The following is a 12992-nucleotide window of genomic DNA, read 5'->3' on the forward strand; positions in this document are numbered from 1 at the left end:
ATTAACTGGAAATTCTGAGAGAACTTTAAGGATAAGCCCAAGTAGAACACATTACAGCAAGCCAGGCTGGAGATGACAGACATGGACAACTATTGTGAAGCCCACGTCAGAGGAGGCTGGATCAACCTCTGGGCAAGCCAAGATGACGAGACAGTTTGGCCACCACTGTGAGCTTGAAATAATCCCCCCTTATTTTCTCAAGAATATGCCTGACCTAATGATTCCATTTTTCCTTCTCAAAGGATATTGATTTACACTATAATGACAGGGAAAAGATTGGCTAATACTGTACACGAAGCCAGAGCACTACATTGCATAGCATTGCGTAAAAGCAACGCTTCTATAGTTCCCACAATTTCTTTAAATCTAAACTAGTGAAGTTATTCAACGAACCTGTAATTTATTGCCAGTCTCACATATTCAGCTCTATTATCCAGTGTAATATGGGTATATTTGGAACTCAATTGAATGTCTTGACCACTTGCGTTTGGAACTGTGAAGGGAAGGCTCATGGCTTCGAACTCTTCAGAAGTAGCTTCGTTGTCTCGAATGTACATAAGCCCAGGAATAAAATCTTTATCGACCTTTCAAAGGAAAATAAATCCATGAGCTAAAACTGAAGTTATTCTTCACCTCTGTGTACTTTTCATATGGCACAGGAATGTTTTTCACAATAGGACAAAGGGGACTAGTCACACAAACTACCCAGAATTAATAATTGATATGACGACAGTCATCCAACTGGCTTTTTAAGTAACAGAGTAGCACGGTATTCTGCATGAAACTTCATTGGTTTCTGTGGTCCAGGTGACCCCTCCCCCTCCCGCAACAGAAAGGGAAAGGAAAAAGTATCTGCCAAGAAACCAGATCACCACTGAGACTGGATTTACAGGTGCCTCACATGGACTATTCTCTTGTTCTCAAAAGAACATTGCAACACCTCACAGGAGTCCTGCTTGGCAAGAACATAGATCAGTACATTAAGTGAATTCTCAGAGCAGTAAACATCAAACAACCTGACACAGATAAGAAAAAGGAGAATACATTCCAGAAGCAACAACAAACAATATGCACAAAACAGGACCACTATTGTCACAGTTCAGGGCTCGCTGCAGCATTGACCCCTCCTATCTCTGAGTGCAACTCTTCCAGATGTCATGCCTGCACTTCACTTCCCTGGGGCAGAATTGGGAATCCTATAGTTCTCCCACTCTCAGACTGGGTCGTGAAGTAAAGTACCCCTGTGTAAACCATGATTCCTCAGCAGGCCTGACTGGGTTCGAGACCTGCAATACTTTCCTGTGACCAGTATGAAAACAGTGATCCAAAACAGCCCTTTCAGAACAAATCTCAACCTCAGGAATACAATCATAACAAAAACTAAGGGATAGTAACAGAAATTGTCTACATGTGTAACTGTCTAACCTCAAATTTAGGCAGGCATGTCTTATGTCAGGTACCCCAACCTCAGAGTGAGAAGGACAGTCTGCAACTCCTGCAGTTCCACTGCGTGTATGCCCACTACACCTTCAAGCTCAGGGGCTCAGGTTTTTTAATCTGCTCTAAAGTTCTTTGTTTCAGTTTTCCATCTTGAAAGCTCCCCTAGGGTTACATGCTGGAACCTTTCCCCAATAGAGCCAGCCAGCCAGTTAACCACCTGCATTGTCCTTCTAAGGATTGGTAACTAAAGGTCTACCGTTCCTGTTGCAATTAACTCCTTGTAACCATACAGCAAACAAAAACAATCAGGCAAACAGAGAACATCTAATATTCATACAATACTACAGGCATCTTCAAAGCATATCAGTGAAAGAAAAAAAAATCTTTAACAGTAAAAAACTGACGCAAGAGACAGGTAAGAACCTGGGAAAACATATGAATGAGATGTTGTGAAGTTAAGCACTGCTGTGAGCTGAGATATGGCCCTTACAAAACTTCTCTGCTGACTGCAGCTGGAAAGGAACTGCTCTTGTAACAAAGATCCTAATAAAAGTGTCTAGCTCTTATATAGTGCTATTTGTCTGTAGATCTCATGGTGCTTTATAGAAGAGGTCAGTATCATTATCCTCATGTTACAGATGGGGAAACAGACACAGAAAGATGATGTAACTTGCCCAAGGTCACCATCAGGCCAGTGGCAGAGCTTGAAATGTCTCCTGACTCAGAGTCCAATCCAGCATTCTGCTGACTGGGCCACTGCCTCTCATAAGAGCATCTCTAAAATTTTAAATGTTCAAAGCTGTGGAGGTTCCTGCCTGGTCTCCTAGATGCATAAACTCAAGAGCAGAAATATACAGAAGTGTACCTCTGGAGATTAGCTTTTACTATAAGGGTAGCAATACAATTAAACTGCATAAAAGACCATCCCTTACACCACACAACTTCTTGTCCTAGAAGTCCATCCCAAACAATTCAGGAGCGGTGTGTGTACAATTTTGATCCATCTTTACTAGAAAGTCCCCTTTAAGCAACCAGTTTCTCATTTCCCTTTGTGATCGCTTACGACAGGCTTCACTGTGTTCTCTAATTCAAACAATTAGTTTAACTCTTTTCATAAGACTTCAATTTATTTAAATTTCTAACTTTAAGGACAAAACAGAGCTTTACACGGGCTCAAAGATAAAAAGGTTAGTCAAAATGCAACCACCATCTACAGCTCTCTCTCACTTTCTGTAAATTAGACCTAGTCAACACTTTAAAATTAAGGACACGAAGGTACATCACTAAGGAGTGTAACAAAATTCAAACCCCTGAGCAACATGGCTATTGTCGACCTAACCCCCAGAGTAAACACAGCCAGATCGGCGGAAAAATGCTTCTGTCGATGTAGCAACTATAGTTCAGGAAAAATCTCTTATGACAATGTACACACTGCATCTATACGGCAGGTACATGTTGGGATAGCTACAGCACCACAGCTGTGCTGGAACAGTCCCCACAAGGTAGACGTCCTTAGATCTATGATCAAAAACTGCACACTTACCTCACTGAGATCAGCAATTGTTAGGTTCATCCCTGCCAGCTGTTTCCATACTGGTTCTGCCAGATTTAGGCTTAGAGGGCTGCCAGTTCTGATAGCAATGCCCAGCAGCACACCTGGACATGTAAAAAATATTTTTTAAATACTACACACTTCACATGCTCAAAGATTTGGTAAAATTATTACAGTGCTGCTAAGAAATTTACCCAGGAAACGAAACATGTTCATATGTAAGAGAGACTTGGCAGCAGGGTTTAACAGGAAGCAATCTCTATTTGCTCCAGATTCATCTCTTCCATTCGGGGTCACAATGAGGAGAGGGGTAAGCCCATTCTGGAGCTCTTCACACATTTCTGCTATTGATTCACTGTAACCTCCACCACAGTCATCCACAGACTCGCCTTGTGAAAACAAAAGTCTGTTTAAACATGCAGATCATTTCAAGAACGTTTCCAAATGTGGTCCTGAATTAAATGTATTAATATTTCTCCTTTGCGAAGGATAAATAGAAAAATTGTATTTAAAAGCTACATTCTCATATTGATAAAATAATTTAATGCATTTTAAATTTTGGTTCTATAATATAGTTTCTTCCTTGACAGACATGATTATTTTACAACCTTGTATAAGCGTTACCATAAACGGCCAGACATTTTAAAACATTTGCAAAGTTAGCATTTAAGAACTACAAAAAGAAACAAAACAAATTACTTTGCTTAATCAACATGACCTTGATTAAGAGTGCAGTTTCAATTAATCCTATTTAAATTATATTATGATATTTTTAAGCTCCTGGTTAAACTGTATTCTCTCTTAAAGGTACCAGGTATTATTACTGTGCCACCATTGGGCAAAATAAGGAAGCAGGAGGATGGCAGGAAAAATAAAAGGTTCAGTGAACATAAGGTTCTTAGGGAATATTTTTAAAACATTAGTCTTTCACTTTGATACAGTTCTAAAAATGTCAATATAGCCACAGATTGGAAGTTTATTAGCAACATCCTAATCTAGTTTACTTTTTACCATTAAAGTGAAATGCAAATTGTGACTTTAGCGAAAATTAACTAGTCAGGTTCAATTTCAGACTTACATTTGGGTTAGAAATCTGCATCTTTGAGAATATTTGATTTTTAAAATGCATTATCTTTGGAATTTAAGATTACAATGATGGAAATATTTCTACTGATACTAGGTTTAACAAAACCTAAATATGGGGCCTGAATTTCTTGGAAAATGGCCTTGCACTGCTCAACATTTTAAGCATTTTCTTCCCCCCACCCCGCCACTCTGATAGAATACCACCCCCTACCCCCAAAAAGGAATAAAAGAATATGGTTATGGGGGAAGTAGGGTTGAGAAAAAAAAGTAATTCTTACCAACAAACTTTACTTTCCAAACACGATGAGGTAGGAGAAGACTGTCTGGACTGAAGGAACTCATTTTAGCACACATTTGACCAAACACTGACTTTGTACCATCAGGACCAGCCAATCCACCTTTACTTCTAGAACGCTTTACCTAACAAGTGAACAAGTGCACGTTATAATGTGGCTGTACCACACTGTGTTACATCAGATCATAACAATGTTTACTGAATATTGTTGACATGCTTGGCACTGTACTCACACAAGACTCTGTACCTATGCCAAGGAATTTACACAGGCTAAATTTGATATATACACTAATGGTCCAAAGTTCAATTTCAAATGATCCATGGTTTTTTAGAGATGTAATCTCCCCTTCCTGCCAGGTTCTTACTACCATACATTCTCTTCCAACTGCCCCACCCTCCCCCAGGCACAAGTAGACAGAATCAGTCTAAATTTCCACTTATCACCTCCTACCAAGACATTTCCCCACCTCAGCCCTTCTGATCCATCACCCAGAGCAAATGTGAGGCAACGAGGGAAGAATGAACATAACGACCATATTGGATCAGACCAACGGTTCAGCTAGCCCAGTATCCTATCTTCCGACAGTGGCGGGTGTCAGATGCTTCACAAGGAATGAACAGAACAGGGCAATTTATCAAGTCCAATACCAGCTTCTAGTAGTAAAATGTTTACTGACACCCACAGCACAGGAGTGCATCCCTGACTATCTTGGTTAATAGCCATTAATGGACCTATCCTCCATGAACGTATCTAATGCTTTTTTGAACCCAGTTATACTTCACAATATCTCCTGGCAATGAATTCCACAGGTTGACTGGGTGTTATGTGAAGAAGTACTTTCTTAGGTTTGTTTTAAACCCTCTGCCTATTAATTTCACTGGGTGACCCTTGGTTCTTGTGTTATGTTCTTTTCACTTTGTTCATGCCGTTCATGATTTTATAGCCCTCTGTCATATCCCACCTCAGTCACCTCCTTTCTAGGCTGACCAGTCCCAGACTTTTTAATTCCTTCCCATATGCAAGCTGTTCCAGATCCCTAACAGTTTTTCTTGCCTTTGTCTGTACTTTTCCAATTCTAATACATCTTTTTTGAGATGGGGCAACCAGAACTGCACACAGTATTCAACATGTGGGCATACCATGGATTTATATAGTGGCATTACATTTTCTGTCTTATCTATTACTTTCCTAATGGTTCCTAAACTTAGCTTTTTTGATTGCTGCTGCACATTGAGGGGATGTTTTCAGAGAACTATCCACAATGACTCCAAGATCTCTTTCCTGAGTGGAACAGCTAATTTAAACCCCATCATTTTATTTGTATAGTTAAGACTATGTTTCCAAATGTCAAATGCAAAATAATGATCAACACTGAATTTCATCTGCCATTTTGTTGCCTTGTCACCAGTTTTGTGAGATGCCTTTGTAACTCTTTGCAGTCAGGTTCGGACTTAATTATCTTGAATAATTTTGTATCATCTGCAAACTTTGCCATCTCACCGTTTACCACTTTTTCCAGATCATTTAGGAATATGTAGCATTTATGAATGTTTTAGGGAAAAGACTAGAATAGGGATGGATCCAGCTCTCATGATTTATTTATATGCAGCCTTGCAAACCTCAGATTGTGGAAATTTCAACTTTCATTTAAAAAATAATACTTTTTCTAGCCCTCTGCAGAGATAATCTTTTAAACATGAACTGAGTGTAAATTGATCTGCAGAAAGCCTGAAACAATGACTCAGAGGGAGAAATGCCCTGGTCCCTATTAATCTCATTTAAACGAGAAAGGACGACAATGCCCCACTGCAGTGTTAACCTTAACTATTAATGATCATTTTAGGAACAAGAGAGGAATTAAGCATGGGAATTGGGTGTTGCTGAAGGGAAGAAAATGGGGGGGAGAACAGGAGAGTCACAAGGAGAGAACAGAAACAGAAAAGGGAAAAGAGAACCAAGACCAGAAGAAGTGGCAGCCTAAAAGGGGGAGAGGGTTCTCATCAGTGACACTGACAATAAGGGATTGAACAAATAAATAATAAATAGAAGTGCAGTGATGCCAAACTTTCCATTCATATCTGTGGGAGATTAGGTATGAATTGAGGGAAGTCCTTAATTTATATCCCAACCCAGGGACAATAAGTAAACATGGACCTCCTTCAAATCACTTTTATATTGAACACATTAGTGAGACCAGACTTCAGAAAGGATGCTGAAAAATTATTTAAGGTCTGGTAAACATACCTGATAGAGACTAAAGCAGCTCAATCAATTTAGTTTATCCAAGAGAAGGTTAAGAAGTGACTTGATCACAAACTACAAGTACTTATATGGGGAAGAGATTTCTGATAATAGATGGCTCTTTATCTAACAGAAATATGTAAATTTGTATTGTTTCTTGACTTTAGCAAAGCTTTTGACACAGTCTCCCACAGTATTCTTGTCAGCAAGTTAAAGAAGTATGGGCTGGATGAATGCACTATAAGGTGGGTAGAAAGTTGGCTAGATTGTCGGGCTCAACGGGTAGTGATCAATGGCTCCATGTCTAGTTGGCAGCCGGTGTCAAGTGGAGTGCCCCAGGGGTCGGTCCTGGGGCCGGTTTTGTTCAATATCTTCATAAATGATCTGGAGGATGGTGTGGATTGCACTCTCAGCAAATTTGCAGATGATACTAAACTGGGAGGAGTGGTAGATACGCTGGAAGGCAGGGATAGGATATAGAGGGACCTAGACAAATTGGAGGATTGGGCCAAAAGAAACCTGATGAGGTTCAATAAGGATAAGTGCAGGGTCCGGCACTTAGGACGGAAGAACCCAATGCACAGCTACAGACTAGGGACCGAATGGCTAGGCAGCAGTTCTGCGGAAAAGGACCTAGGGGTTACAGTGGACGAGAAGCTGGATATGAGTCAGCAGTGTGCCCTTGTTGCCAAGAAGGCCAATGGCATTTTGGGATGTATGAGTAGGGGCATAGCGAGCAGATCGAGGGACGTGATCGTTCCCCTCTATTCGACATTGGTGAGGCCTCATCTGGAGTACTGTGTCCAGTTTTGGGCCCCACACTACAAGAAGGACGTGGATAAACTGGAGAGAGTCCAGCGAAGGGCAACAAAAATGATTAGGGGTCTGGAACACATGACTTATGAGGAGAGGCTGAGGGAACTGGGATTGTTTAGTCTGCGGAAGAGAAGAATGAGGGGGGATTTGATAGCTGCTTTCAACTACCTGAGAGGTGGTTCCAGAGAGGATGGTTCTAGACTATTCTCAGTGGTAGAAGAGGACAGGACAAGGAGTAATGGTCTCAAGTTGCAGTGGGGGAGGTTTAGGTTGGATATTAGGAAAAACTTTTTCACTAGGAGGGTGGTGAAACACTGGAATGCGTTACCTAGGGAGGTGGTAGAATCTCCTTCCTTGGAAGTTTTTAAGGTCAGGCTTGACAAAGCCCTGGCTGGGATGATTTGATTGGGGATTGGTCCTGCTTTGAGCAGGGGGTTGGACTAGATGACCTCCTTAGGTCCCTTCCAACCCTGATATTCTATGATTCTATGAAAAAGAAATATCAACAGCCAATGGTTGGATGCTAGAAAAAATCAGATGGGAAATAAGGTGTACATTTTTAACAGTGAGGGTAATTAACTATTAGAACTTACCTAGGGTAACATGATGGAAACTACATCACTTGAAGTCCTTAAATCAAGACTAGATGTTTCTAAAAGAACTCCAACAGAAGTTATGGGCTTGATGGAGAAGTTACTGGGTGAGGTTCTACGGCCGGTGTTATGCAAGAGTTCAGACTAGATAATGGTCCTTTCTAGCCTTCACATCTATGACACCTCTGGGCTAGAATAATGCTTCTGTTCCTGACACAAAGTGGGACCCGGAAGCTACCAGTTTGTTTCAGGTGGGATTGGGTTTAAGGATCCAAGTTCAATGAAGATTGGAAGGACAGGGGAAAATCCTGTTTTCATTAACCTACTCCACAATGGAAATAACAGGCATGAGGACCCAAACATCTTAGACACTACTGTCTCCTCTATAAAGCCCTTCTTAATTCATGATATTGTGGAAACTGTGAATACTGCAATTATTAGGCTTCCACTGCAATTTTGAGAGTGGGGGCCTTGGCTGCCCGGGGAGGCCAACAGTAGGGGGCCCCGCTCTCAGCCCCAGGCCGCCACTGTCAGCCCCACGTGGCCAACAGGGAAAAATCATGGAAATATAATAATGGACCTTATAACTGCAAACAATAAAGTCTATTAATTTTCCATGATTTTCCACGGCTTGCCCACAACTCAGCTGCAATTTTTGGATAATCATCCCATGATTCAAATAGGACCTTACTTATTTAAGTTATAGATATGAGGAAACTGTACTACTGAAAGGTAATTTGAGAGTATAGGAAGTAAACACAATTAGAAGGAAGCTAAGATGAAGATGCTCTTAGTCAAGCTTCTCAAAAAAAATTCAAAGCTGCAGCACGCTCTTTATATTACACAGAATTATGTCAGAAGAGGTGGGCTAGCCAAAAGCCTTTAAATATTTATAGAGAATTCCCTGATGTGAAGAGGTAGCAGGCAGTGGAGTATAAACAAAGCAGAATATAGTTCGGGTCATTAACAAAAGTGCCAGATCATTGCAATTTTCAAAAAATTAATTTGGCTCATCTAATTCCATAAAAAGGTAGATTTCCAACTTTCTACGTTATGTACCATAACACGAAAGGGAAAAAACCAAAAGGACTATATAAGTTTTAGTTCTTGTCAGTTTAAGTGAAAGAGTACTTTACTATTCAATGTTACAGAAATATTTGCGGAAAAGGCCTGTCTGGCCTAAGGCTTGGCATTACATTTTTCAACGTCAATGATGTGGGGGAAGAATCCTCTCATAATAACCACATCCCTCAATGTGACCACATGTGATACTCAAGAAAGGACAAGAGTTTAATATCCTGTTCCCTAAGTATACTTGAGGGCATTTCAAAATGCGCTTCAGTCATATGAGTTTATCTTGATTTTGCTCACGTGACAATGTAGGGGTATACAGACATCAGAATCTACCAACGTCTCTTGATATTATATAACTCCTTGGATTTACATGAGATGGTCCTTATATGTGCTTGTCACACTGTCAAGCACGAGATGTCTTGATAGTTGTAGTCCACCCCACAAGTTTTGATTACCACCACCACCCCATGCCCTTTGCACCAACTACAAAGTGTTTAAACCTACTAAAAAGGAAGTGCACAACTCTGTATCCCAAAATGCTGCCTTGTATACTAGATCTGGAAGCTCTCTGGTGTAAATTCAATCCTATTAAACTGCAGGGATCAGACAATGTAGGAAATAACCAAGCTACAAAGTGACTTGGAGAGATTAGAGCACTGGGGGCTGTAGACAACGTGGGGGGAATCAGTATTAATGAATGTGAAATCTTACAGAGAGAGAGGAGAAAAAACAGCAGTTGCCAAGAGGAAGGTGAGGGAGGAAGGGTAGGATAGCCAGCCACATATAACACAATCAAGCAACCACACAAGTGGCCCAAAAAATTACCTTTTTGCCAAGATGTATAAATCTGTGCCACAAATTTAAACAAAATGACAATTTTCCTCACACTGTATAAACCCTAGCTTGTTATTCTGCTATTTAGGGGGTCTACAGGAGATCAGCACTTCATGGCTGACTGAAAGGTGGCTTATAGCAGAATGAAGGACTGAAGATCTAGAAGGGAGTAGGAGATGGTTATAGTAAATACAGCTGTCATTCAAGGCTCCTAAATTGTGCAGATACAGAGCTCTGCTCCTGCAAAATTAGAGTTGGTCATGGCAGAAGATTTCCTCAGATGTGCAGCCCGTAAGTCATTTAAAGGGGAGCTCCACTCCCACAGAATTTAGGATCTAGAATGGATGATGATATCCTTTCATCTTAGAAATCCCTATCCCTGAATGGCTTCACAATCCCCTGCTCCCTCCAAAGCAGTGTTCAGCTCCTTCTACCCCTTTCTACCAATTTTTCTTACTTCTTAAGAACCAAGCAGGCTTTCAAATGATTTGATCAGTTGGCATTGCTACATAATTGCCAATCAGCCACAGAAATTAATACAGCCCTGTTGTACACAAGGGATCCCACGCTGCATAATGTAACTCTAACGTGCCAGAGTACACAGAGTAATAGACATAAATAAGCAGCCATCTCCAGCACATTCAACCAAGTTTATTTTATCTCTCTAGTAGTCTGTCTGACGTTTTGGATAAGTCTACACAGCAATGTAAGCCTAAGGTTAGTGCGACTTGAGTCAGCTGACCCATGTCAGGGAACCCTGGGCTTGAGCATCTACGCTGCATTTTAACCCTAGGTTAAGGGATTATCTGACCCATGCTCGAACCAAAGTAGCCAGGTCCCTAGCACCTCCCCCCGTCACAGTGTCGACACTGTAGCTCTACAAACCTATTGCACTGTGGGAAAACTAACTGTGTGCGATGGATGGGACTCAGGTGCCCACAAGGAGCACGAGTACCTAAATTGCATAATTGGCTCCTTTGGTGGCTGTCTCAGTAGAATGGCTGCAGTTTCAGAAGGCTTTATACTGATCTGTCATCTAATCTGAAAATTGGGCTCTCCACTTCTAGGCTGAGTCACACTGGTAGTAAAATACCCATCTGCCCCTGTTCTGAGGATAATTGGGACATCAGTCTCCAGGGCTGTCAAACTATTAACATGAAACTTTGTGATTCTTAATTTTTAAACTGGGCTGTTCAATGAAGGGATTTTTGTTTGGTTTTTTATTTTGTCTGTTTTGAAGTTTCAGAGGAAAAACACACACACACACGCCTGGCTGCCGTGGATCGGTGAAGGGCAGCCCCAGGCCTTGGGGTGCAGTGTGCTCAAGTACCCACTGCGGATCTCCTATTCCTGCCCCTGCCACACCTGGGGAGGCAGGTATAAGGGATTCCCAGGAGAAGAAGTTTGGGGCTGGGTCCCACTCACCACCCTCACAGTACACACTGCCTGGGTGCCTCTGGACACGCAGCCCCAGGGAAGGTGGGGGAGGGACAGGCTGGGAGCAAGGGACAGAGAGCGGAACGGGATCAACCGGCTGCTTTGCAGGCAGGGGAAGTGGCAGAGCTCCCGGCTCAGGACAGCTTGGTGAGTGATGACTCCCAACACCCCGTCAGCTGGGAGTCACCTCCCGCCCGTCAGCTTTGGTCTTCGCTAAAGGGAAGCTCTGCACAGCAGCAAGGAGGAGCCTGAGACACTGACGCTGTGGGAAGGTTTTAGGACTGGCTCCCACACGCTGCCCTGACAGTGCACGCTGCCTAGACACCCCTGCATACACAGCCCCAGGAGGGACAGGGGGCCAGAGAGAGACCAAGTGGCTGCCCAGGAAGGTGTTGGACTCATCCTTCCCCAGCTGTGCAGAGTCGAGAGCTCTGTGTAGACATACCCTCAGTCATTAAACAAAGCACTGTAACTGCCAAAGGGAAGTTCTGGAATCAAATCCAGTGGGGTGCACTCCACAAGAGGATCACTCACTTAAAGCAGTCCTCCTCATAAGAGCGCATAATTAATCTCATTAGCTTTTGCATTATAAACACTAGAGTTAGCCACACATTACAATCACAGCTTTAGTTACATTACCTGTATTCTGTTGAGTTCTACAACTGGCCCATGCTGACGATCTCTCACCATAGTTGCTTGCACAACCTTTCTGAAAGCTGCCTCCTAAAAAATAAAAATATAAAAAATTATACATAATAGAGGAGTGCCAAAATTACAATACAATTCTAAATCTGTGGGCATTTCAGATTTAAACATATGCTTAATTCCGCTCAGGGGAGCGGGGTGGTGGGGTGAATACAACAGAGATTTACCAAAGAACAAGAAAACCTGCATCTTGCTGTCTTAACCCTCAGGAAGATACTATCAATAACAAGGAATAAATTGCACAAGAAACCGTTACTTAGTGTCAAGCTGTTTGGAGTTTCTCAGGAGTGTGGGTACCAACCCCAGGGCAGACTGTGAAGAAGCAGTGCACAAACCCCCAAACTGGCTGTGAGCTCTATACTTCAATTTCACCAACCAAGTATCAAGTGTGAACTCCTCAAGCCCTATAAAGCCTTAACATGGAGTCACAGACAGCCTCCTTGGGCACTCGAGTCTATCTTGCCACCTAGGCAAGCTCTCTCTTGTGACAGATGGTCCCTTATACCAAAAAATTACAATATTCAGGTTACTCCCAGTTCCAAAAGACCAGTCACTTACCCCAGGTCAATTTCACCCTAGATCTCTCACCAAAGACAACCCTTGTAGCCAATCCTATAATAAACTAACTAAAGATTTATTAACTAAGAAAAATAAATGAGAGTTATTTATCAGGTTAAAGCAGGTGAGCGAGCACACACACACAAATGAGTTATAGTATTAGTTCCAAAAGGTAATATAATTCTGCCCATCCCTCCTTTCTGGGGTCCTCAAAAAGAGACTTTGGGGGAAAAGCTAATGGACTGCGACACTGGCTAACTGAAAGATGAGAGAAGGGGAAGGAGCAAGCTTCACCATCGTGGATGACACCCTACCATCTCCTTTACCCTGATCCTGAAAGATGACCTGACCAGACCAGAC

At 42.0% G+C, this 12992-nt stretch overlaps 1 protein-coding gene across 5 annotated transcripts in view; it reads right to left on the reverse strand.

Moving 5' to 3' along the window:
• Nucleotides 1-12992, reverse strand: part of HERC2 (HECT and RLD domain containing E3 ubiquitin protein ligase 2) — a 206705-nt gene that overhangs the window by 4218 nt on the left and 189495 nt on the right. For all 5 annotated transcript variants that reach the window (XM_043537697.1, XM_037898783.2, XM_037898775.2 and 2 more), the window contains exons 86-90: nucleotides 12009-12092; nucleotides 4357-4498; nucleotides 3187-3381; nucleotides 2984-3096; nucleotides 394-584 (exon numbers count right to left, since the gene is read on the reverse strand). In XM_043537697.1, the coding sequence (XP_043393632.1) occupies nucleotides 394-584; nucleotides 2984-3096; nucleotides 3187-3381; nucleotides 4357-4498; nucleotides 12009-12092 (725 nt within the window). The remainder of the gene's footprint in view (nucleotides 1-393; nucleotides 585-2983; nucleotides 3097-3186; nucleotides 3382-4356; nucleotides 4499-12008; nucleotides 12093-12992) is intronic.

This window comes from Chelonia mydas, chromosome 1 (assembly GCF_015237465.2).
Source record: "Chelonia mydas isolate rCheMyd1 chromosome 1, rCheMyd1.pri.v2, whole genome shotgun sequence".
Lineage (NCBI taxonomy): Eukaryota > Metazoa > Chordata > Testudines > Cheloniidae > Chelonia > Chelonia mydas.